Source organism: Cygnus olor, chromosome 6 (genome assembly GCF_009769625.2).
Source record: "Cygnus olor isolate bCygOlo1 chromosome 6, bCygOlo1.pri.v2, whole genome shotgun sequence".
NCBI classification, from domain to species: Eukaryota; Metazoa; Chordata; class Aves; order Anseriformes; family Anatidae; genus Cygnus; species Cygnus olor.
Genome location: NC_049174.1, coordinates 27,836,225 through 27,863,866, shown reverse-complemented (window position 1 = coordinate 27,863,866; position 27,642 = coordinate 27,836,225). Strand labels below are relative to the sequence as shown.

Here is a 27,642-nt window from a genome sequence, read left to right as displayed (position 1 = left end):
CAAGACAAGCAAGAGACTGCAGTGAAAGAAAGGGAAGGAAAGGATCACTAATACAGAGCTGGTTTTCTCAATTTAAGGCTTCTAAGGAAAGCACTTATGAAGCCCATCGGGGTTAACAAACTGAGTGCTACTCTGCTGGTGTCTGTTTAACCCTTGCCAAGAGCATGTTACTTCACTTAAGGTATGTTGAAGCCTCTAAAAGACTGAAAGGAGATGCACACATTTCTCAGAGAAAGAAAGGCTGAAGGAACATTAATCACACGTTATAGCAAATGGGTTTTTACATGAAGAATTCTCTGAGACGTATCACAGAAACAGAGGTAGGGAAAAAGAGAAACACAGCAAACACTGAATCTCACAGTGTGTTTTTTATTTATTTTCTGCCCAAATATGCTCCTTTCTTTGCCTATGCCCTCCCTGCTACCATTTCCAATACAATTCAGACTGCCTCATCAACTCCCAGTGCTTATAATTTCCAATTTTCATTCTCCTTCACTGTATTCTTGAGATTGAATCTCTGAGAATCAGCACACATGGTCTGATCCTGTGAGCAGGCATTCTGTGCAGATACAGGAAAAAACAACAACGAATGTCAAGTGTTGATGTGTTTGTATTTTGCATCTGCTGAGTTGCTCTCAACTATGCAGTGTTCAGCAGAGCAGACCACATTCAGTTGTGGTGACACGTCTGACTTTTACCACAACTGAAAAGACTTTGTCTAACTGAAAATGCTTCGGTGAAGAAAGCTGTAATGAAAGCATCTAAAGCTAGTCAAAGATTTCTTTACCCGTGGAAAATGTTTCCATTGGCAAATGCCATTTAGTAATCAAAGCCTTTCACAGAAATACTAGTTTTAATTAAATTTTGTTTAGAAAGAACCTAAGGAAAAAAGCTCCTATTTGAACAATGAAATATTTTTAAAAATTGACTACAGCTCATCCCAAATGGAAACATCAAAATGTTCCACTGACTCATAAGTTTCTTATTTTTCCCCGGTGTGGGGAGAAAGGAAGAGAAAGGAGAAAATAAGAAATGGGGACAGAAATGGAATCCATATTCAGAGAACAGAATATGATACGGTATGTTGGGAGCCAGACCATTTCAATGAAACTGAAGCAAGTGCATTAATTAAACCATCTCAATATGAACATTGCCCAAAACAACTTTTTAACTTGTCATCAGGCGGGGAAGCTGATTACCCTTTCCCCGCAGCTTTTCCAGCCTGCTGTACGATAAGTGATAGACCAGTCTCTAACCTGTTGGAGGCTTCTCATATGCTGGAAGGGAGAGCTGTCCTTCAGCGTTTGGATCCAGAAGCACTTCCCTACCTGGATGCATGCCTCTGTTTGTCAGTGCTGGGAGGAGATTAACAGGCTCTGGGTGGCAGGAAAGGAAAATCCCTACTGGGAGAGAGCCAGGCTCCGGAGATGGGAAACACAGGTGTTGCCCACACCACTTAATTGGAAAAAGGGGGTAACTGGAATAGTACCCAAATTGAGCTGGGAGCAACAGCGGGAGGACTGAGCAGCAACCCACACTGTTCCATATCAAGCAGTCCACATAAGTGGTACTAACTGGAGGGTTATGAGCTACCTGGAGACCCACTTAGCCCCCAGTTTATGATGATCCTACTCTCCCTCCCAAGGAAAGTGTTGTAACTGTTCATTATGCTGATTGACAGCTCCCCTTCTCCCTAATGATTTAGATAAAATCAGTGAGGTAAAACGTGAGCTAACCTGTGCTGCACACTTAGGTTATTTTTTCAGTTTACAAATGGAATTTGTCTCAGTTCATCACGACAGAAGTACAAGTAAACATCTTCTATCCTGTGGTTTGTGTTCTTCTGGCTGCATATTTCTTTTGCCTAAGCTATTACTTTGCAGCAAGCCTCAATCGTTGCTTCAAAGTTTTAGGAGACATGCCTTTAATAACTCCTACATTTACTCCTCACTTACTGTGCTACCACCCCTTCATCAGATCAGCTTTCTTTCATCATTGTTTCTGGGCTCATTATTCAACATTTAGCTGAACTGAATTGCATTTACCATTCATTAGGTATTTCTAAGCTGGAGGTGATCACATGATCCAATAGTTCTTGGATTTCATTGTAGCTTATTACATTCTCTCTTCTCATAGTTTAGTGGTATGTTTAAATTTGGCTTTGAATGCCATTGTTGGAAGCAATTTGTATGAATAGCACAAATTGCAAGACATGAAAGATAATGCTGAGAAGCAAAAGGAATCTCTATAGCATCACCTGACCAAGCCAGCATGCTAAAATGATGCTGACAAATTTCCAGTCACTTTGCTGATACAAGACTGAATCCACTGTCTGATAAAAGGGGCTCAAGTCCATGGCTATTAGCAGGCTAAGTGGCAGAGACTCCTAGCATGATATGCATTACAGAGAAAGTAAAATAAATGTTAAAGAATAGAGGAGGAGAAGAAAAAAAAATGCTTCTTTCCCCAAGGTTTTGAATGGTACATTTCCATTTGAATTGAAATTTTCATTTTCATTTAAAAAATTGAAACAGGTTTTGAAGTGAAGAACAATAATCAAGTCTTTCCTTCTTGCTTCTCTATTTCTCTCCCTCCAAATGGAGGGACTTTTTTTTCTTTTTAAACTACTCCAGCTTTAAGAAAATTACAAATATAAGAAATGAAAAAGTGAAGGGAGGGAAAGCAAGGAAATAAAGGGAGGGAGAAGAGGAAGCCTAACTGTTTGGCTCTTTGAACTAAAAATAAAACTAAATGAAAAGTCTTCTTTTTATTAACAATCAAACTCATTTCTCAGTAAAAAAAACTTTTCATTCCATTCTATCAAACCTTTGCATATAAAAATACGTCAAGACATGCCTAACCTATTTCTCCAGTGGGACTCTGTGCATTGCAGAAATAATTATTGTTCTGCAGCTTTTTCTCTGCATATATTCCCTCTGTTAATAGCTTTTGGAGTCTATGTCCCTATGAAAGGGAAAAAGTGGGTTTTAAGCCACCTCTCCCCCCTCTTTCACATCTCCATTTACCTCTGCCTGAAATAGTTATCGTCAAGGAGTCATCACAAATTCACATTTTGTTTTCAAGCAACATTTACATGCAACCTTCATCCTCCTCAGTTCTTTAATGGGGTGAATATTGCTCTGGGAGTCCTCATGCTGTGGGTAACGAGCTCCAGCCACAGAGTCTGAAGTTAGGACCTATCTCCACAGTAACATCTGCTGGACCTACAGCTCTGCACACTTTATTCTAACATTAATTTTCTGTTAATCTCTCTCTTTTTTTTCTTTTTTTTTTTTTTTTTTTTCCCAGACCTCAAGAGCTATTGAAGTTTTAGTTTGAGTTTCATGCTAAAATACTAAAGACAGAGCTTAAATAGGATATGGGGAAAAATATTCATACCAGTTCACTTCTGTAATTCAAATGGCAAACAGTTGAGATACTCCATGATTTCTGTTTGGTCAGCTCACTTAGCAGAAGAAAAGTTCTGGAAATCCCACCACCATGCTGCTTTCTCCTTGTCAGAAATGCAAAGGAAAGAAGCCATCACTGGCCAAATACCACACTTTGAGTCATCCCTTGCATGGTCAATTTGCCAAGACACACGATACAGAACTGGAAACAACCAGGGGGAGAGATTATGGCAGTAACATTACTGATACCAATTGAGAAGTATTCCCCAATTCATACCGTGGTACTTTGATGACACACATGCACACAAACCACTGGAGAAGACACTACATTCAAAAATCAAAATAATGCAAGATGATTTCTCTTATTGGCAGAGGAGTCTTGTGCAGCTCCCTGTAGAGAATGCAAGGCAATGAGATTAGGGATGAAAAATAAGATACTGTATAAAGGCAGAAAAGCAAGCATGAGAGAGACACGAGGGTAGTTGTGGATCATTTCACTTAAGCCCTGTGTTTGCCAACAAGAACAAGCAAAGTAAGCCATAGGATATTTACAACCAATATGTATACGGGTATAGCACAAGGAAGGGCTCTGGCACAGTGTCTCTGAAGTGTTGGTTCGAGGCTCTTGCTTGTTCTTTGAGGCACAGTGTGTCAATGTGTTGATGTAGGCATGTGTGTACTTATGAATATTCATGCAAGTCTGCTGGTTTTATATTGTATTTTCACTGTTCCAGTGTAGCAACTACTTTCTCATCGTGCAGACAGGAAAAAATGTGAATTTTTGAATTTTTCTGTCTGTTCATTTTCCTTAATAATAAAACTTAATTGTGTTATAGACAATTGCATATTTATAAACATGCTCCATTAGCAGAAATCTGATTCATATACTCATGTTTGCACTACTAAATATTTTACATTAAAAAGAAAAAAAGAAGCCTCCTTTAAAAAAGAAAAAAAAAAAGCTGCATATTGTATAAAAGAATCAGGTTACTTTTAAGGAGATCCAAAAGGCCATGTGAAAATTCTATCTTGTGAAAATTTTAATCTTGAACATGTGTTTGTTGTCCGTCTGTTCTCCTCCCACTCCACTCTAAAACAATACAAATTGAAATAATAAAAAAAAAAGTTTGTAAAATAAGATTTTCACTCAGATCATTAGAATAGGAAACATGAAAATACTAGTTCAATAGCATGAATAACTTTTATATTATGTTAAAATATTCCCTGACAAATCTTGTGTGGCTTGACTGAGTCAGCATTTTAAGGAGTGTGTGTGTGTGTGTGCGCGCGCAGAAATGTGATTAAAGCACTACCTTTACTCCCCTTACTTCTGAAAACCATGTAGGAAGTTCCAGAAGGAAGTGGGGCATAGAGCAATTTGGTAATTTGTTCAAGGCCACACCAGCAATCTTTTTTTCTTAATTGTGTCGTTGTCCAGCTGGCATGCTAAATGCAGTAATTTAAAATCTTTGTTACCACATAAGACAACCATATATTTTTCACAGACAGAAAAAAAATGTAGATAGCTAATTCATGTCTTAGATTTAACTGCAAAATCTTTTACAACATTCTAATCCCATGAATTTAAAACCCAGCATGTGAATTTATTTTCATATGAGATACTACATGTAGCAAGTCCCACAGAAAGGCCCAGGCTCTGCTTCATAAAGAAGCAGGAGAAGAGACATAAAGAAACACTCCCGTCTCCAGAGAAGCACATTGTATTCTATTAGCTTTGTACTCTTTTTTTTTTTTTTGGAACACAAGCACCTGAAAGCTGCCACATAAGTAATTAACTACACTTCGTAAATATGTACAAGTATATATATCACTATATATTCTTTATGTATATATATACACACACATTCACACACTCACATATGCGTATACCAATGAGCAAATACAAAGGCACTCGAAGGCAAATTAACTTTGAACATCAGGTTTTACAGGATTTTGGACCTCATGGCTTAGAAGAAAGGACTTTCCAGAGCCAGATAAGTGATGGATATAGTAGATGGGTGCTAGATTGAAGCAGATAAAGCAGACTCTGCTTCCTCACTCAGACCTGCTCATTTAGCCTGAAGATAAGCAAACCTGATCTGCAGTTTCAGATAAAACTATATATTTTCCTTCTTCTAAATAGAGGTTGCGACTCTTTGTTTGGAAGGGGATTTTCCTGAAGTAAGTAGTATTGCTGGTGGTTTTCATTATTATTGTTATATCAAAAGATGCTCAGATCACTTCTTTCTCGTTTATGTAGACTTCACCATAAATCAACACTTCCCATCTTATCAACTACCTCTGATACTAGGGGGCCAGGACCATATCTCTCAACACAACATGGAGGGGCTGAAAACAGTATTTACTCTTGAGGTAACAAGATTCAGCCTCAGGCTGAATTTCAGGGAGCCTATTGTGGTAAGCCTGAAGGACACAGTGCACAATGTTACTGCACCTAGAAAGTGATGAGAATTAAAGGGATTATGGAAGGAAAAGCAGTTCACCATTTAACTTAAGGATTAGTCATTGAATCAGAGGGCTGAACATCAGCCACAGAAGTAGTGGGCCTGAAGACAAATTGAAAGCTGAGAGAGAATGGACTAAATGGCAACAGGGAAGGCAGAGATGTATCAGAGTCCATGCCCTGCACGAAGGCAGGATCTGATCTTTCCTCTGAGACCTCTTAAGAGCACCCTGCTTTTTCTGGTCAGAAGGTGTAAGGGTAACTACGAAGCTATGATGCAAGATGAAATAAACATTGAGCCTGTACTTTCCTACACAATTTCTTTGGTATTCTTAAAATAGGGCATAATATGTACAAAGAATCTGCCCCTCACACCACAGAAAATGTCCTATGCATGAATTGTGTGGTGGAACGGGGAGAGTTTAATCAAAGCAGATTCCCTTAGCTAACCACAATGTCTTTTCCCTGGTATTGCAAAGCATCAGGGCCTTACTAGCCACCACTGACTAGCTGAGGCGATCGGCTGTAGGGCAGGGGAGCAGGAAAACGCGACATGCGAAGCGTTTCCCGCGTCGTGGCCGCTCGAGGCAGCTGGCAGCCCTCGCTGTAGCGGCTGACGGGGCTGGGGCGGAGCCGGGAGCGGCGGCCGTTCCCCCCTCACGTACAAAGGCGGCCCTCAGAGAGCACGAGCGGCCCGCAGCGCGGCGACCAGGCTGTGGCGTGACAGCCTGTCTAGAAGGGCGGGAGGTGGCCCCTCTGTCCCTGTAGTGACGAGGAGCAGGCTGATACTGAAGCAAAAATGGCTTCCGCCCACCGCACGTGCCGGGCTGAGACCAAAACCCAGACGGAGGGGCCACGACCACCCATGGCAGATGCCTACAGGCAGACAGAGCCCTTGAGGACCGAAATAGCTTCCCAGACCCCCAGCTGTGGGGACCTCTAGAATCTAGAAGGTCCCCTAGGGCCCAAATGCAGAATTGGGTGTTGTGGGTGCAAGTGGATGAGCTTTTTGAGCAAGTTGCTGTCTTGCGAGCGGAGCTCAACAGGCTGTGAAGCATCCAGGAATCTGAGTGAGAGATTGATGCGTTGTGTCAAGCGCTGGCACAGGCTGAGCAACAGCCCTGCCTTAAGTCCTCACAAGGGAGTGGTAAGGGAGCCTCCAATCCTGAATCGTCACAGGTGAGGGACTCACAAGACAAGGGAAGCTGAACCCTCGTCTCTGCTCGGAGTAGAAGGAGGAATCTTCCCCCGTGCCACCACAGTGTCCCTATGCAATAGATATGATGCTCTGAGGCTCAAAAAATGAGAGGATAATAACAACAACAATGGTAATGGTCAAGCCCCAGGAAAGGGCAACAGTATAAAGGTGGACCAGCAAACCACACATACAAGAACTGGTGCCACAAAAAAAAAAAAAAAAAAAAAAAAAAAAAAAAAAAAAAACATGAAGGGTGTTGGTAACTGGAGATTCCTCTCCAAGAGGCACTGAAGCACCCATTTGCCACCCAATCTCTCTCGAGAAGTTTGCTGCCTGCCTGGGGCCTGCATTTGCAACATCACAAAAAGGTTACCAAACTCGGTTAGACCACATGACTACCCCCTGTTACTACTCTTTCATGTAAGGACAAATGAGGTTACAACAAGGAAACTGCAAAACATCAAAAGGGACTTTACGTCCCTTGGAAAGATGTTGAGATTGGGAGCACAAGTAGGGTTCTCCTCACTCCTCCCAGCTGGAGACTGGGACCCAAGGAGGAGGCAACGTCCAAATCAGGTGAATGATTGGCTGTGTAGCTGGTGCCATGCTCAGGGTTTTGGTTCTACAATCTTGGGCATTTTTCTGAGTGACCAGGAATGCTGACACCAGGTGGGGCACACCTGACAAATTGGGGCAAGAGTGTCTGGGCAGCAAGCTGGCTGGACTCATTAGTAGGGCTTTAAACTAGACTTGGTGGAGGAAGGGGATGTACCAGTAAGAGATGCAAAAGAACCAGTGGATGCCAGTACTCTAGAAAACAACAGGGAGACACCTGTGAATCGTCCCACAGGAATTGGGAATGACTCCTCTAAAAAGGTAATCTGGCCCATAGCCCAGCTGAAGTGCCTCTACACCAATGCATGCAGCATGGGGAATAAGCAAGAGGATTTAGAAGCCAAGGTGCAATTAGAAAAACTATGATCTAATTGCTATCATGGAGACATGGTGGGACGAATCACACAACTGGAACACTGGAATGGAGCGCTACAAGCTTTACCAGAGAGATAGGCAGGGAAGGAGGGGTAGGGGTGTTGCCCTATATGTTAAGAAGCGGATAGGTTATGAAGAATTGCCCCTGAGAAACAGCCATGAGCAGGTGGAGAATATGTGGGTAAAAATTAAGCATCAACCAATAAAGGGCACCTTGTGGTTGGGGTCTACTACAGGCCACACGAACAAGGGGAGCCTTTTGATGAAGCCTTCTTGCTCCAGCTACAAGAAGCTTCACGCTCATGGGCTCTCATCCTGCTGGGGGATTTCAACTACCTGGATGTCTGCTGGGAAAGCTACACAGCAGGCAGTAAGCAATCCAGGAGACTCCTGGAGTGCATTGAGGACAACTTCCTCATCCAGGTATTAGACAAACCAACCAGAGGAGAAGCGTTTCGAGAATCGTTTCTGGACCTGGTGCTCACCAATGTGGATGACCTCATTAAAGAGGTTAAGATTGGAGACAGTCTGGGGTGCAGTGACCACGCCCTGGTTGAGTTTGTGATCTTGAGGGATGTGGGCCTGGCGAAGAGCAGTCAGGACCCTCAGCTTTAGAAGAGCAAACTTACAGTTGTTCAAAGAATTAGTGGATGAGATCCCATGGGACGCTGTCCTTAGGGACAGAGGATCTGATCAGAGCTGGCAACTCTTTACGGATATTTTTCTTAGAGCGCAGGAGCTCTCCATCTCCATGTGCAATAAATCAAGCAGGGAAGGCAGGAAACTGTTAAGGCTGAGCAATGACCTCCTCATCAAACTTAGGCAAAAGAAGGAACTGCACAGGCAGTAGAAACAGGTCCACATGCCCTAGGAAGAGTACAGAAATGCTGCCCAGACATGCAGGGATGGGATCAGGAAAGCCAAGGCACTGACAGAGCTAAACTTGGCGAGGGATGCAAAAAATAACAAAAAAGGGATTCTACAGATACATTGGCCAGAAAAGAAAGACTAAGGAGAGCGTACCACCTCTGAAAAATGTAGATGGAGGACTGGTAACAACAGCCATGAAGAAGGCTGAGGTACTTAACAACTTCTTTGCCTCAGTCTTCACTGGCAGTCAGGCTTCCCACATCTCTTGAGTCCCTGAACCTCTAGGCAGGGGCTGGGGGAACAGAGTCCCTCCCGCTGTAAGTGAAGAGCAGGTTCGGGACCTCCTGATGCAACTGAACAGCTACAAGTCTGTGGGGCCTGGTGACCATCTATTCCAGGCTCCCGAGGAAACTGGCTGATTTAGCTGCCAAGCCACTCTCCATCATATTTGAAAGTCATGGCAGTCAGGCAAAGTACCTGGTGACTGGAAAAAGGGAAACATCACTCACGTTTTTTAAAAGGGTAGAAAGGAAGACCTGGAGAACTACAGACTGGTGAGCCTCACCTCTGTGCATAGCAAGATCATGGAACAGATCTTCCTGGAAGCAATGTAAATGCACATGCAAGACCAGGAGGTGATCCAAGACAGCCACATGGCTTCACCAAGGGCAAATCATGCCTGACCAATCTGGTGGCCTTCTACGATGGAGTGACTGCATCAGTTGACAAGGGAAGACCGACTGATATCATCTACCTGGACTTCTGTAAGGCTTTTGACATGGTCCCACATGACGTCCTGATTTCTAAATTGGAGAGATATGGTTTTGAAGGGTGGGCCATTTGGTGGATAAGGAATTGGCTTGATGGACACACCCAGAGAGTAGTGGTCAATGGTTCTATGTCCAGGTGGAGGCTGGTGACAAGCGGTGTCCCTCATGAGTCCGTGTTGGGACCAGTGCTTTCAATATCATCATCAATGACATGGATGATGGAATTGAGTGCACCCTCAGCAAGTTTACAGGTGACACCAAGCTGAGTGCAGTTGATACAACAGAAGGAAGGGATGCCATCCAAAGAGACCTGGATAAGCTGAGAAGTGGGCCCATGTGAACTGAATGAGGTTCAACAAGTCCAAGTGCAGGATGCTGCACCTGAGCCGGGGCAATCCCAGGCATGAGTACAGACTGGGAGAAGAACTCATTGAGAGCAACCCTGTGAAGAGGGATTTGGGGGTTCTGGTGGATAAGAAGCTCAACATGAGCCAGCAGTGTGCACTTGCAGCCCAGAAGGCCAACCATATCCTGAGCAGCATCAAGAGAGACATGGCCATCAGGTCAAGGGAGGTGATTGTCCCCCTCTACTCTGCCCTCGTGAGGCCCCACTTGGAGTACTTTGCCCAGGTTTGCAGCCTCCAGCAAAAGAAGGATGTGGAGCTGCTAGACTGGGTCCAGAGGAGGGCCACAAAATTGATCAGAGGGGTGGAGCACCTCTCCTATGAAGAAAGGCTGAGAGGGCTGGGGATGTTCAGCCTGGAGAAGAGAAGGCTCTGGGGAGACCTCATTGCGGCCTTTCAGTGCTTAGAGGGTTCTTATAAAAAGGATGGAGAAGGACTCTTTACTCGTGTAGATAATGATAGGACAAGGGGGAATGGTTTTAAACTGAAAGAGGGGAGATTTAAATAAGTTGTCAGGAAGAAATTCTTCAGTCAGAGGGTGGTGAGGCACTGGAACAGGTTGCCCAGAGAGGTTGTGGATTCCCCATTCCTAGAGGTGTTCAAGGCCAGGCTGGATGGGGCACTGGCAAACCTGATCTAGTGGGTGGCATCCCTGCCTATTGCAGGGGGTTTGGAACTAGATGATCTTTAAGGTCCCTTCCAACCCAAGCCATTCTATGATTCTGTGATTAAGAGAGAAATATTAGAAAGTCACAATTAGAGAAATACTCCAAATGGATTGCATGCAAGAGTCAAATTCCTAATGACTAATCCTCAAGAAAAAAAAAAAGATTTATAAATGTCTTATTAAACAGAATATTGAAGCTACTCAAGGTTAGAAAATGACTCCCCAAAAGAAAAGAGTATAATGAAAGCAATAATAAAATATCAAAATGGAAATGAATTTAATCAGGGAACTGTTTGATTCCACCACCTCATTTTTTGTTTTATTTTAATAATTGTAAAGAAATAGGATTCTGTAAAAGCACTGTCTAAAATACTATCCTGCTCTGAACAAAGGACTGAAGTAACACACATACAACCTTACTTTTAAAATATGTCATGCATAGGTAAATTCTCACACAAGTTTGTAGAAAAATCTGGATATACCTATTCAAAAATCAGATTTCAAACGTCACATGTACCATAGGAAATTGTGAACTGACCAGTCAGCAGAATTCAGGAGCAGTGCATTTTGAGGATTTGGTATCTCATTGGCAGGCCTGAGCATTATTTATTTGATTTCAAGGTAGAGGAACAACTATGTAGATAATGGAAAAAAAAAATTCCTCTAAAAGAAGGGGAAGAACAAAAATTTATTTTCATCAGCTCTATATGTATTTTAATATTCAGAGTCTATAAGAAGTTATTAATAATTAATAAAAATGCTCTTCCAGTTAAATCATTGTGTTCTGATACTATTTACTGGCATTTTTGATTTCAGTGATCATACAGAGCACTCATTTCAGTTCATTCTGTTTACTATTGCTCGAGTGCACTATCACATTTCTAAGTGATACACTAAGAATTATATTCACTGGACTCAACTGAAACATGTTTATACTGTAAAACCAAACTTCAGTAGTCCTAATGAGATTCTGCAGGCATTTGCTTTTTTGAAGCTACAAAGGCAGATATTTAAATGTTAAATAAACAGAGTGCCAGGAATAGAAACATAATGTGACCTGAAAAATGATGATAATTTCCCCAAAGATCCTTAGAAACAACACTAGAAGTGCTCTCTGGTTTTCTTGCTTCTTTCATCAAACATGATCAACAACCTTATAGAAAAGTATTCTGTCATTTCTAGACAACATCAACTGAAACAAATACTTTAGTGACCTGTAAAATGCCAGCGCTCTTCTGCATTCAGAAAGGTCTTTTCTATTACCTTAGATATGTAATAGACACTTAATTCTACTAGAGTTTCAATATTTGAGGGACTCAGCTTTTAATCTGGCTGAAATGATACCTGAACACTTAAGTAGCTTGATGTTGTAGGCTGCCAAATCTGAGGTCTTCAACAAGTTGGTGTTACTGAAATTGCTCTAGCCATGAAAATAAATGAAGTACAAAGTCGGGAAAGAGCAGCAGGAAAGAGCAGCAGAGTTGACAAAAGCTGTTATCAGGAGGGGAAGACTGAAAGCTGTAGGTAGTGCAGATGGGAAGGTCCAAACTCATGAAGGAAGTGGTCCAATTTGCCCTTCCTTCTTTGCACCTCAACCTGTTCCATCATCAGCCACCAACTTTCCAAGGCTCTGGCAGAGATAAAATAGACATGACTTATTATTCTGAATTCCCCTTGAATCTCTTTTTAATTAAATCTTTCCTTCCCCCCAGGGAAGCTTAATCAAAAAAACAACCCATCAAATTACTGACTTAACAGGCAGATTTGCTCTAAGCCTTGTTCATTTGCATAGCTGATGACTGTTTCTCTTTGCTTTGATCTTCTTGGTCATTTCAGAGAATGAAGTGAGGCTGTGTGTTATGTGCTGTTTATTCATAATACTTACACTAAGTAAAAGGATAAGACTTATTTGCCAGTATATGTAAGAATACTACAGGAGACAATTTTTCTCTCTCTAACAAAACTGTCACAGAGTAAGATAATGATATTGTTGCATTTGGCTTTAAAAATACTAGTCTCAGATGTTTTCTTTGGTACTCTGTTTCCTACAAAAATAGCCTCAATGAAATAAGTGAGCTTAATTATTACACATTAATAAGCTTTGGAGTATGAAGAACAGCTCCTACCTTCTTCCATATACTTACTCTCAAAAGTAGGCTAAGGACAGGTGAAGGAACAGGGTTTTTCCATCACCATTATTTCCTACTTGAAGAAAATCCACAAGTCTACAGAGATCGTGGATGTCTAAGAAGAACTGAACTTTGCTACATTCAAAACTACCTTAGCGAGTTTCCTATCCCTTAGTTAAGAGCTATTCCAAAAAAAATTTTCATTCTTTGAGGGTTTGCAGGTTAGTGCACTTGTCTCTGGCTGTTCTCACCAAACTAGCTGTCTCAAAGACAACACCAGACAGCAACATACTTTGAAATATGCAGAAGAAACAGATGTCATCATCTTCTGTAGTCTTTAGAGCGGAGACTCCACTTTTATTATCACAGATATCAAGAAATTCTCCCACTAGGATAAAGACCTTGTGCTTCACATTTCCAGAAACACAGAAAACCTGCTTCTATCCTGAAGGAGTCTAAATCAATTAGTCTTCTCAGCACACCTTGTGGACAAGAAGAACAGGTATTTCCAGCTGTGAACTGTTTTTCTCCTTGCCTGAACACCAAATTAAGTGCCTGTCTTGGAATTTACAAAGCTTAGTTTGAACATGACTTCATAGATTTGTTCTAAATTGTATCTAAGCTAAGATTATAGTTTCCCTTAATGTAAGAAATAAAAGAGAATAACCTTTTTTGTGCATTTCTTTTGGCTACCTCAGGACAGCACTTTATAGTCATATTTATCTAGTTATTATTCTTTAACTTCACATGAATGCACCATTTCCACCAAATAATCATAGTTTAGGACAAGCAGCAAGTTACCTCTACCCATACGCCACATAGAAGTGACTGGAAGGGCACAGTGCTCAAAAAGGGAAAAAAAAGTTTTATTTCCCTGGCTCACAGCCAACCACACAGCTCTCACACTGTGTAACTGTAGGTTTACACGGAGATCCTAAAAGTTGCTGCATAGAGACCCCTAGGGAGGTCACCAGGGAGAGCAACTACAGATTACAATGGTTTAGAGACATGATTATTTGTAGGCACTGTAAGTAATTTTAAAAGAAATGCACTAAGAGTATTATTGCTTATATTATGTCATTGCCTAGCATAAGGGTCTCTTTCTCTAACAGCTGGTAGATGCAGTCTATTATACACTAAGAGATGCACATTTAGCTCTAATGAGATATACCAGGTAAACTCAAGCTCAAAGCAATTAAACACGTCACATAATGATATCCAGGGAAACTTTCAAACAAAAACAAACAAAAACCAAGCATCAAATCCAGGCTTTTCAAATTCAAAGATGGTACCTCTCCTCTAACGCCCACCCTTTCATCCTAACATTTAGGATTTTTATGCTAATTTTCATATGCTACATTTTTCAGTGCAGTAGAAGAACCGATAATTGCACTTGCAATTGTGGTGTTGCCTTGTAAAGTCTGTCAGGTGTTAGAATACTGACCTCAGTGCCTGTGCTAATTAGATGAAGTTGCAAAAAACAGGCACTGTAAATCACACGCTACTAAGGCTTTGGGCGTGGGGGAAGGGAGGTTAGAGAGGGTAGGAGGAAAATCTGTTCTGTTATAGCTCTGACTCACTGTCCGCTTGTAATCAGAGGGAGATCGTCAAATCAGGACTTCCTTATTTGATTCTCAGAAGTCATTGAAGTCCAGACCCAATGACAGAATTGGTGGGGTTTGGATCAAGCCTGTCAGAGCAAGTGAAATAGCATGTATTTGTTGTGAAATGGGATGAGTCACAGAGGTTGATACCTCCTTCTATAAGCTAAAGTGCAAAATGATTTATGATGTAGCGAGCAGATTTTTTTTTTTTTTCCTGTGTATTCTGCTGAGGTCTCAGGAAAGTAGGGAACCTCTTTCATATTCGTTGACATTGCCCAACAAAGCCAGCCGCAGCTCCTGAGCAAAAGTACAGATGAAAAGCACATCTCCATCAGTTGTCTGAAAAACAGTCTGGGCTTTTGCAAACAGTCACTGATGAATGTGGGTGTGTAAAGGAGATTGTAATCCAAACTCATAATGGTGCAGTAAATAAGATTACTTTGACTGATGCACAGCCTCTGTGAAGGAGGCCCCAGGGAACAGTACCAGCTACGAGATGCAGGCTTCAAGAAGACAAGAGTTTATAATTTGCAAACAAATCTAATGTTATAGGTAAAATGTCTTATGTAACAGTCATTTCAGGGACATTTGGAACTTGGGAATATGGCTGACAATACTAGTTTTCAGCTTGATTCAGTTCATCCTTTCCTCCCTGGTTCCAGCCTATGTGCTTCTGCTGAATGACAAAGCCAAACAAATTCCTTGGTGACTTAGAGCACAGAAACCGTACAGTAGCTCTCCACCAGGAAACTGAGCCAAGAAAGCAAGAGAAATTTCTCAAAAGCTCCCTGTACTGTAAAGGCTTTGCCCATGCTCAGGATTTGAGGCCAGTAGAGCCTCAATCAAAGTGACCAACATGATGCATTTCTTCAGAGCAAGAAGGTAAAGATAGGAAAAAATGTGGGATTTTTTAAAAATAGTATCTATGCAGAGTTTTGTGCACTGTCATGAGTAACATCGTGTACCTAATGTTACTAACAAAAAGCTAGCCATATGGTTTCCAGGTTGGAATAAACTGTCATGTGTCCATACAGCAGCACTGGCAACATGAGCCCATAACTGCCTGGAAGAAAGAGAACCAAGAATACCCTTAGACTATCAGCTTTTCAGATATTGAAAGTGCTTTCTGCAATGCTTATACAAAAATCATTATACAATGTAACCCCACGTACTATGGCAACTAATGTTCAACTCAGCAGAACAAGAGGACCCATGAAACAGAAAAACAGTAAAATATATAGATTTTAAAGAAATATATAAAATTATACAATAAAATATAAATATGCATTATGTTTATCACAGAATGGCCAAGATTGGAAGGGACCTCTGAAGATCATCTAGTCCAAACCCCCTGCCAAACAGGATCACCTAGAGCACATTGTGCAGGATGGCATCCAGGCGGGTTTTGAATATCACTAGAGAAGGAACCTGTTCCAGTGCTCTGCCACCATCACAGTAAAGACGTGCACTCTCATATTCAGCTGGAACTCCCTGTGCTTCAATTTGCGCTCGTTGCCTCTCATCCTACTGCTGGGCACAATGTATTATATATACATATTATTTTATTAAATGTTGTTCTGTTTCCTGGGTCCTCCTGTTGAGTATTTCATTATATATTATTTTACTATATACATATATAAAGAAGAATACAAAATTGCATGCAACTAACTTATTATATTGTCAGTAAGTTGGATACAAGGCTGGCACAGAATCTGACAAAAGAGCGGGCCAATACACTTTCAGATGATGTACTCAAGAAGAGCAGCAGTCACCAGGAAAATTAATAGTTTTCAACTGACAGGTGCAAACACATTTAGTATTGCATATAGTGGCAGACAGGTTTTAAGAAAAATAAACTTCACAGGAGAACAATAACAAGGATTTACATACTGGAGGAACTGGCTTCTGAGGAAAAGTAGATCTGAAATTCAAGAGTCATTCCCTTTTGTTTAGACCAGGTCCTAGATGAACTAAGTCTGTGAAAGAAACCAGTGAATAACTGTCCAAGAATAATGAGAATTAATATTACATATAAGATGAGCTCTGCACTTAAGAAGCAGAGATGGGAAAAGGGAATTTGATAATCTATAAATATTTGAATGCTGCAAGCTACTTCTGATTGAAATTCATCAAATTTTCATTTTCTTTTCCAAACAAACAGTCTGTGAAAAATGCCATAGCTGTTTAATTTTGCTAGGAGTTGCTGAAGGAGGTTCTTCGTCTAAAATTAAAAAGCAAACTATTTTGATACAAAATTTACAATAAACAAAACCACACAAACTGACCCCCCTGAATTTTTCAGGGCAGACAGGAAGAAATCCAAAGGCACTCTGTAGTATCTCTCTTCTACCCTCTCTATGATGCTCTGTTTAGTGTTGATACAAACACTCATCCCAAGGAATTATTGAGGATGCAGCATCCTACATGCCCCAGAGGAGGTGCTCTGGCTAGGAGAGGTTCACTGTGAACATCTGCAGACATACAGAGACCATAGAAAGACCATGACATTTATAGGCACTAGAAGAACACTATCATTACTTGTAGAGAGAGTTTGCCTGGGATTACGTAGAATAGCAGAGGCACTACAGGTGCCCTTAAGGCCAGCTTCAGAGGACCACGTCCTGGGAAGAGAAGCTCCCTCTCTATTTTGCTTGCTATTTCTGTTGGTTTTAGCATATCCTTTGCCTTTAGGACTGTGGAGAATGAGTGCTCCTTAGCTTGTTATCCTCTGGGGCAGACATTTCTCATCACCTATTAAATATTTATATCTTCATATAGCAAGTAATGCTGCTAACTTGTTTGACTTAAATTATACCCCACTGGCAAATCAAATTAGAGAAGATTTGAGTAAATCTACCTTTTAAAACAAAAGCTGTTTTTGTCCGTGTTCAGCCATTTGTGGGATTAACTTTTCTAATGGGTTCTTATGTGTACAGTTTTTGTTTTCATGGATACTAGAAGAGGATAAATTATTCATTGGAGTGGGGAATCTTCAACACTCATTTTCATAGCATATTTAGTCCCTTTTGTCCTATTCATAAATCAATCCTGATTACTATAAATGCATGTGTTACTCTTAACCGTTCACTGATGGCTCACTTGGACCATTAATTCAGACCTCTTCCTTGAGTGCATTAGGAAGCTGCCAGTAGGAATGGACAAACTGGGAGAAGATCCCTTGGACCTCCCTTCTCTCCCTACAAACAGTCTTCATCTCCTGCTACTTTCCGTATGCATAATTTTACAGACACACCAGATAATCTCCAGTAACAAAATGCCATTTTCCCCTGCCGCTCTAGTGACAAATTTGCATGGAGAGGAAGAAGAAAATGGCTTTGTTAACTTTCAGTGGGTTGTTTTTATGACCTAGAAAGAGGACAGAGCAATGGCTTGCAGCATCCATACCAGAAGTGGGGGCAATTTATGTCCAAACATATAGAGCCATCATTGAACTAACATGGGAATGACTACATCTATGTCACTGGTGACAGAGATCACAAGGCATTTGTCTCTGTTCCTGGACTGCTGACGAGCTGTCAGTGAAGAATCACTGTCATCAAGGAACAATGCCTCACCATTCACAGAAGTAAATGGAACTTGCCAGTTCTTATCCAAGCAGTACAACGTTTATCAACTCCTTATTGCCCAGCTGGGAACAAAGGAAGGATTTTGCCCATTTGAAAATTATTATTATTTACTACTATATTGGCAACACAGTGCACTGAATACTTCTAGAAAAAAACATTATGCTCCAGAATTGCAAAGCCCAACACTCAATCCTTCTCAATACACACAATAAAACAGAATGAAATACATTTACTTCCTTTCCAGTCCAATTCCTACTGTGCCGCAATGGTTAGCATTGCATACAATTCTGTTTCATGCTCTGGGACTCTGTGCTAGACTCAATGTCAAAAGGGAAGCGTTCCCCAGAATGATACCATAGTTACTCTATGCAGTTTCCACTGCTGTGGGTGTTACTGAGCATCTTCTGGGCACTAGACTGAAAGGAGTCCAGTCTGTCCCACTGCAGTTTGATGCTCTCTTATCCCATAAGGATCACATGGATCCCAGGCAGTTAATGGTTTGGAAAAGAGTGCATTAACACAAGCCACCAAAAACCTTTTAGAGTTGAGAATGGCACTAAATGAGCAATTACAAAGTTAGCTTTTCCTTGTTATTGTTATTAAGAATCCATATATTAGCGATGCTCATAAGAATACCTCTTAACCTCAGCTTTGGAGTCACATTGTCCAGCACAGAAATACTGCTGGCACATTATAAACTAACCACTGGTGTGATATGTCTGATGTTAACTATGACAAGAGGGAACCACAGAAACTCTTCCCAGAAAACCTCCAGCACCTACATCCAACTCATTGGCAAGCTGGTCTGTGTGGTCAGGAGTCTGGGCTTCCCTGGCCCAATACAAGCACACGAACACAATCCCGGAGCTGAAAGCCAGATCTTGAATTACAGTGATGCTGATGAATGATCCTGCAAGTGTATTTACTTAGGTAATCATCATTCATGATGAAACAGAAGCCATTGAGCTTCTGTTACCCAAAGCCAGTTTCAATTAGACGGGAACAAAGGGTAAACCCATTTGTACCCTGGTTCCCTAGATGCTTCCACCAACCCCCAACACTGCTGCACTGTGCTCTCAATCCAAGCCTGACTCCTCTCTTATTTAGCACCTACCTAGGACAAAGGCAGAACTAACACAGAAGGAGGCTAAGGTTATGGCATCACTTTTGCCATGCAAATCACATATTGACGTCTCTTCCTAAAACTAAAGCCCTCTCTCATCCAGGAAATAGTTTCCAAATAGATGGTCCCCGAAAAAGAGTGGAACAAGCATCTCTCTTCCAAAATCATTTCCACAGACAACTTCTGTCATGGAAAAAAAAAAAAAATATATATATATATATATACACACACACACACATTTTCCTTACACATGTCCACGAACTCATTATATTCCCTTGCACTGTCTGGAGCACAATTCTGACATTTTTGATTATTCAGTACCCATGCAGGTTCATGCCCCTGGGGCTGCAATGGAGTCTAAAAGACTGAACACTAGTGAGGTCATCATTATGTTAGAGAAACACTGCATAAAATAGAAGGTACCATTACCTACAAGAATGCTCTTTGAGTTCTGTATCTTATTTTCAGGTGAAATACTACAACTGTACATTCAAAAAGTCAGTTCTGTGGGGTTTTAATTCACAGGTTACAACATGCAACAATAATTGAACCAGCCAGTACTCTAATACCTGGTTAGTATTTTCAATAGTGGGGTAGCTTCACACAAACTTCCACTGTTTTATTCAGTTGCTGTTCCAATAAACTCTAAGCACAAAATTCTGTAGGAAATGGACCGAGTTATCTGAGTTTCAGCATATGTTTGTAATAACGTAGAATAAGAGCTAGTATTATGCAGAGGTAAAACCTCTGCCAGAAAAACATTTTTTCCACTCCTGGTATACAGATCAGTCATGATCCTTCTGACATTTACAAATGGATTCATGCTTTCTCTTTTACTAAGTTACTTTCCTTTCTTTTGGAGCGTATCTATATAGAAGGAGATTTATATCACTACATGATAAGCTCCCTATTTTTTTTTAACTACTTAGAGTGGGTAATTAAAAAAAATAAACCAATGTTTTGGCATTCCCCCCTCTCCCTCCAATTCTATATTACATTGTTTTCATCATTTAAAACATCATCGGTTGTGCTGATCTAGAGAACAGATGGCATTATCAGCCCACAAGAATCTGCACTGCACAGGACAATTAGAAAATTCATAGACAAAATTAATACAAGGAAATTAGTTATCAATTATATCAGCCCAGCAACACATACAAAAAAAATCATTTTTTTTTCCCCTGATGCTATAGAGACTTTCTAATAGATCTACTAATAGGTCTACTGATGCTTTCTGCTTTACCAAGTGATGCATTGAAAACCTTCAAGAACTGCCTGTAATTTTAAAGCTTTATTACATCAGGATTACACAATTCTCTTCCCTTGGTTCAAGTTAGGAGTTTAGTTAGCAGAGAACGCAGCACTCCATATCTCTTAAAGACATTTTACTGACAGCAGAAAGTGTCCGTGCAAATCTACCTCTTCCTTTCTCTTTTACACCTTTCCTTTCTGTGTATACCCAGAAGAAATGCGTCCAGTGAGGATCCCATCCCACAGGCATGATGCATGTGGCCATCATATCAGTAAGACAGCAGTAGTCTTAAAAAAAAAAAAAAAAAGTGAATGACACAGGGCCAGAGTAACTTGCCCGAGTTCTAGCAGTGGCAAAGCCCAGCAAAATCCTTTGTTTTACGAAAGCACGCCAGATTACCTGGTGTGCAGCACAGACAGCTCACTCCCTCAGATGCTTGGTAGGTAGGACACAGGAGGCTGGTAAACCATGGAAAAGCCAACACATTTAGAGAGCCTCTGTTGCATGTGACCCTGGGGGGTGCAGATGCAGGTCTGTGTTTCACCCGTTCTCATCTTTTCCTGAGCAGGTCGCTGGGGGACAAGAAAGTAATTCAAGTTTGCCAAGCAAGCTGAAACCTGTCACGTCTACCCAAAAATGCATTTTGGGGGCTAAAAATAAATAAAACCCATCTCACACTCCCACTGCATTCGTATACTTATTCACTTCAGTATTCAGCCATCCAGACTCCATTTGCTTCAAATAGCAGCAGAGATAGGGGAGAGGGGGGAAGAGGAAGTCAGGAATAATCTGTGGATTTAGAAATGATTATATATAGCTAGGCAAACATGAATATGATCCAACAGCAGATCACAGGACATGATCACACCATAAAGGACCAATCCAATTGACCCCAAAGGATTTATTTTAGTTACATTGATTCTCACATTGATTATACGTTTATCTCTGGGCTTACTTATGATACACTGACTCAGTTTCCCATTGGCAAAAGAATAATTACAGTGATTAAAAAAACATTCATCAACCCTACATTCAGTGGGTAGCTGGCAGAAGCTTGTATGTACGCTGAGAGAGCTTCATGCATGTGTTGTTCTACCCAGCATCACCATATTTTCCACTTGAAGTCTATACTTCGTACAAATGTACCAAGCACATTTGAAAACAATTTGTTCTTGCTGTTAATTTATACAAAAAAATCCTGCTGCATTTGCATGACATTAAGAGAAAAAAAAATGTCCAAGCAGACGATGTATTTGATACTGAGAAGATAATAACCTCAGATAGATTCCTGTGGGCTGGCAATGCCATCTGCCTAGTGGATGCAGAATCCAAAGACCATTGCAGTCTGTGGAAAGACCATCTTTAAGACTGATTCAAAGCCAAGGAGTGCTAGTTGAGTCAAACTGATTGTATGATAGATGATGACAGATGTGCAAGAGAGGCACTCATCAGCAACATGTCCCCTGGACTTTGCTGTGGCAGGAATCTCATTCACAGCCTTTCTCTCAGGAAAGCTCATTATCCTGTATCATTTATTCCATTGTTGCATCAGAAGGCATGACAAAGCTAACATTTGGATATGCTATTCTCCCTAAATAACATAACTAAAAGAAAGAAAGTATGTCTGAATACTAGTCTCTTGTAGGGAATATTTAAGTACTGGAGCCAGAGGAGTAAGAATCAGAGATATGTCTGATCCTGTTTACTCAGCCTGCAAGTGAATAAGCCTCAGACTGCAATCTGAAGATCAATAGTCTACTTGTTTCAGCAGATCTCTTCAAAACTTAGCATTTCTGACCACATGGATATAAAGGTTATTGTTTAACAGACCTCTTGCCTTTATCAACGCTGACCTAATAGGTCTCATCCACGGTGTTACACGTCCCAAATGCACTTACTGATCTTGATGGCCTCAAGTGCTTAGAATCAAAATTTCCCCTGAAAGTTTTCACTTACACTTGTCTGACTCCTGCACAATTACTGTCAATTAAGATCACCATAAAGGAAGACTAAAAACAGTCAACAGTCCTGCCACAAAAAAAAAAAAATAATCTTTAAATCCATTTTTTTCCCTATTTCACAATTAATAGACATACTCACACATGCACTACCTACATTTAACTGAATAGAGTTATTGAAGACAGTCTCCTGTAAGGCCAAATCTAAATCTACTGCAGAGTAGTGGACCATACGTTGACCTTATATCCCAATAAGAAATTCAATAGATGTAATTCTACCACACTCTGAATTTCTGCACGTTCGACTGACAGTCATGACTGGGTTTAATTGAAAGGTTTGAAAGCTTCATGATCAGATAACAAATGCTAGTGATTCTGTGGGAGGAAGAGGAGGCTGTGCTCAAGAATGGAAATATGGCATTGTTACTGAGAATAACTTCTGCAATGGGAGCTAGAAGGTGTCACTTCTCCAGAAGGTGACTTAATCTGCCTCATCTTTCTTGACATGTAGAAAGGTTGGTCAAGAAAGATATAAATAAAAGAGGAGGCAGAATATATTAAATAATAATAGAAGAAAATTCAAAAACACACAACACCAAACTGAGGACCATTAGCCAGGAATGCTATTTCTTTCTTGCAGATGTAGACTAACCCTGCACTGCTATTTCAGGGTGGTTGGGGAAAATGTAATTTCATTTCTCTTTTCATATTTTCACTATTTACACCTCACTCCAACTTAAAAAGGAAAAAGAAATCAAAACAAACAAAAAAACATGTTCAAGAACTGGCAATCTAGACTTACCAAAGCTACTAATGCTTCCAGATCACAGAGTATGCTGCTAAAGGGCACATAATTTGTTATACAGCAGGCAAGGCTTTGTGTCTCCTTGTCTACCTGATGAATGCAGAAGTTTCAGTTCTGCCAGATATCATACGCAACCCATTCCAATATGATGTATGTGTCTATTTAGTCATTTTCTAGTAATTAGTATCCTGGGGAGAAATCCTATTGCCACTCTAGTATCCTAATGTAATAAATTATTGCAAAAAGCCAAGTGGGAGGAATTTCTCAGGTTTTATTAGCATTTGGAAATTCTGATCTTTCTAATGATGTCTACTGACCCCCTAGCCTGTAGCTGTGTTTCAAAGCAATTTCTTTAGTAATTCTTTGTTTAATTAAAAACTATACCAAAGAGGAAATTGGAATCAGATATCTCAGTGGCAAGAAAGGTTTTGACTTGTTCAGGGTTTTCTCTTATTATTTTAAGAGTTTCCTAATTTAGGAGCAAGAAAAAAAAAGTTACCTAGATTAAAGCCAAATTATATTTTCGGAAGAAAACTAAAGAACTTGCTTTCTTCCTCCCAGAAGCATACTCATTTTCCAGTATAAAAAAAAAAATCTGCCATTCTGCTCTTGTTCACAGAACTTGTCAGAAATGAGGCAGTTAAAGCCATTGCAAATACACCAATATAAAATCCAAATACAAGTCCTTTGGCCAAACCACTCAAATCAAGGAAAGCGCAGAAGGAACACTTTTCCATTTGCACTTTGATTTTCAAATAAAAGGACCTCAGCTCCTGACAGTGGCCTGTGCTGAAGGTTCCCATTTACAGAATTTGGGAACATCTCCTTTTGGAAAGTTTACCGGGTATCCAGGAGTTTAGCAATCCTTAAAAACAAGGACTTTTTAGTTCTTCAACTAAACTTTCAGGATATTTCTACTTCTAGGCAGACATAATTCAACATTTTAACCAGTTCATAAGATTTCTTAGCCCCATCTGTGGTAGGACCAAGCATTCTTGAGCTGCAGCACATAGAGAAGAGTTACTTAAGAAGGTGACAAATTTTTATGCTGGATGCAATTACTGAGGTCCGTGCGCACACAGATATCCTCACATCCCAACCTAATAAGGTTTCCAGGGAACTTGTAGCTATTACAGATTCACAGGCTCCTTTGCTCAGCTCCTGGGAAAGCGCTTACAGCTGATTCTATGCTAATTCATTGAGCAATGAATAAGTAAAATCTGTACAGTATAATAAAACTATTGATCATTACTCTTTAAAAAGATTGACTCCTAAATATTTAGGAAGTAGTGTGTATTCAATGGAAATGTTTATTGGCACTGGGAAATTAAACTGTCACCCGTGAAATAGTAAAACTCATTAATGCAGAGTTTCTTTTTAAGTGTTAGGAATTAACTTTATTACTGCATCAGTAACGGCAAGCCTCTGCCTTAAATCGCCTGCCATTTAGCATCCGCGAACGTTATTAAAACATATTAACCATAATTTAATTGAGCGAAAGAAAAAAAAGAACTGAAGCAAGGCTACCCCGCGGGTTTGGCAGCAGCATCCAGCCGGCGGCACGGAGCGTTGTCCGCGGGCACCGGGCTGTGCCGTGCCGGGCCGGGCTGTGCCGTGCCGGGCCGGGCCGTCGGTGGGGCTCCGGCGCCCTCTGGCGGCCTCCTCGCCCCCCGCTGCCACCCCCGCCTGCCCCGCGGCCCCCGACGGGCCCGGCCGCCCTGGCCCCCGCCGCGGCATCCCCCCGCCCGGCGGTCGCACTGAGGGGGCAGGCGGCGGGACGCCCCCGGGGATGCCGGCGACAGCGCTGCAAAGCCCCGAGCCGGGGGGGAGGAAAATGGGGGAGGAAGGAGGGGGTCCTGCTGCGGGCCAAAGCCGCCGGCACCGCCCTTGGGGCGTGGGAAACTTAGGAGGGGACCGAAACGGAGAGGAGAGGGAGCGAGAAGGGGAATCGCAGCCCCCCGGGATGGGCAAGGGAGAGGGGCCACCGGGGGGACCGACGGCACCCGGGGGGGCTCCGCCTGGGATGCTCCGCGGGGTGCCGGCAGCCCCGACCCATGCGGGGCTCGGCGAGCGGCTCCGGTGCGATGGCAGGGACAGGCGCGCAGCCCCGGCCGCGAAAGCAATAAAATAAAAATAAAAAATAAACGCGCCCGGCGGAAGGACGGAAAGCGAGCGAGAGGCTCGCTGCAGGCTCTAGCGGCTCCCGTTCGCATCCACGTCCACAGCGGCAGGACGGCGGCGAGCAACCCCTCCATCTGGCCGCAACTTCGCGTTTCTCAGCTCGATTAGCAAAGCGGAGCTGGGCTAACTTTCTTAGAGGTCGCGTTGCAATACCCTCGGTTTGCAGGGAGTTTTTTGCCCCCTTTCATTCTTTCCCGCCCCCCCCCCCCCCCCTTCACCCCGACACCAGGTAACTCCTGCACTCCCGCTACTCACAAATGGCTGCGGTTAATCCCAGGTGCCAAAAACTGACGAGCAGTAGCGTGAAACCCCCGAGGGCTGGGGAATCCATGGTCAGCCCCGCAGGGGGGAACCAGCCACCCGCCCGTCTCCACCGGACCCGGTTTCCGAGCGCCCCTCAGCTTCTGTGCGCTCCCTCTTCTCCCTCTCATCTACTCCATCGGGCACCCAGGCACTCCGGGTAAATGGGCAGCCGGAGCGGGGGGAACCGAGGGACCGTCCTCCGCGGCCCCCGGAGGAGGAGATGCTCCAAATGCCGGCGGCAGAGCCCGCACCGCGGAAATTCACCTTGCGAGCTGCGGCTGGAAGCAGCAGCCGGGCGCTGGGCACCTCCTTATAGGCGAGAGCCGCGCTGCACTCCACCTCCTCCCAGCCCCCTGAAGTCACTCCTCCTCGCCTTCCAGGGAGGATCCTTATTGCAATCTTCACGCTTTGTTGATAAGCATCAGAATCACGGAGTAAATCAGATGCCTAGAAGGGAGGAAAAAAAATAATAGTAAAAAATTCTCTCCCTCCCCGGGTACCGCTGTGGCTGGAATATTTTAAAGCACCCTCATCTCAGTTGTTCCTTTGCTTATAAATATGTAATATATCCATACATACGAGCATCTCGCGGTACACAGTGCCGGCACAGCCTCACCCCAGGGCGCGGGGTGGACGTGCGATGTGCTCTCCTAGCAGGGGGGGCTCCCTCTGGGCCCCCCCCAGGGCTAGAGCCAGGCCCAGACCCGCATCCAAAAGGTGCAGCCACCCTCCCAGCTGGTGAGGGTGACACCTGGCAAAACCAGCTTTAATGTTGATTGATTGACTGATTGATTGACTGTCTGACTGAATACGCAGCAGCTGAGAAGACTGTGATTATCTTCCAGAGGGACAAGGGGTTAGAGGGTAAAGGCAAGAAGAGTTTGAAAACATCTTGTTTTCCTTTGCGGTCTGTGTAGAGGCAGCTGGAGCACACCCAGAGCAGGCACCCTGTGCTGTTTTCCAGTTGCCTCCCTGCACGCTTGCAAACACAGGATGTAAACATCCTCTCTGGAACTCCGCTTTAATCACTGCTGAGATCTAACCTTGTTGCCTTACTGTGGTGTCACCCCACATCAATACGCTGCTGCATCAAAGTCAGGTCAAAATTGCATTAGTGATTCCACTTTAATCTGCACGGGGAGTGTATTTGGACCATTAAAGTCTTCGTGGGGTAAAGTTGCTAGTCCTCAGCCACAGTCCCTTACCATGGTGAGAAATAATCAGAAGAAATGGACAGTTCACCAAAGCCATCCTGACTCACCCGTGGAGAGTGGAGGTTTAAATTGCCAGAATGCTACAAGCCTCATATGAATGTAAGGAGGATGGAGGAAATACATCGTACTTAGTGATTAGATGCTATACCAAAGAGAGCAGGTGTCAGGGGGACACCCGAAGCAAGACTTTTAAGCACTAAAGGAGTAGTCGGCTTGGAAAGCAAAAGCCCACACTTAAAAAATGACCTAATTATTTCAACTTCTGTTGTTACAAGTGGCACAAGGTTAAATTGGAAGGATAGCTGCCTTGTCCTAAAGCTTTCAGTCAGAGTCAATAAAGATTTAGTCACATAAAACTAAGACTTAGGAGGAACCTCAAAGCCTAATGAGGTCTAAGTCTTTCATTTTTGGCTTTAAATACACCCACACACACCGAAGTGTTATCTTTGACCATGCAAAGACCTGCCCCAGATACTCTGTGCTTTGCTTACTTCTGAGCCCACTGAGATTTCAGAAATTTGGGGTGGGAGTCAGACCAAGGATAACACATCTACATGAGGTGCTTTCCCATCTGAAGGCCCCAAAGGAGTTGTTCAGCTCATCACCCAGGGGATGTTTGTGCAAGGATGCAGCCACCATCTTCTCTGAGAAGGCCCATGTTAGAAGGAACTAGGGAGCTCTGCTCATTTCCCGTGGTGCATGGGGAGAAAGAG

General features: G+C 42.4%; 1 protein-coding gene across 3 annotated transcripts in view; it reads right to left on the bottom strand.

Annotated features, from left to right (window-relative positions):
* Positions 1–26,396, bottom strand: part of CNTNAP5 (contactin associated protein family member 5) — a 285,261-nt gene extending 258,865 nt beyond the window's left edge. Inside the window, exons 1-2 of one of the 3 annotated variants that reach the window (XM_040561102.1) lie at positions 26,295–26,396; positions 25,668–26,162 (exon numbers count right to left, since the gene is read on the bottom strand). In XM_040561102.1, the coding sequence (XP_040417036.1) occupies positions 25,668–25,743 (76 nt within the window). In that variant the 5' untranslated portion in view covers positions 25,744–26,162; positions 26,295–26,396. Of the gene's footprint in view, positions 1–1,256; positions 1,374–25,667; positions 26,163–26,294 lie in introns of those variants that run through there. The other 2 variants (XM_040561103.1, XM_040561101.1) reach the window with 2 other exon arrangements.
* Between the last annotated feature and the right edge of the window lie 1,246 nt (positions 26,397–27,642).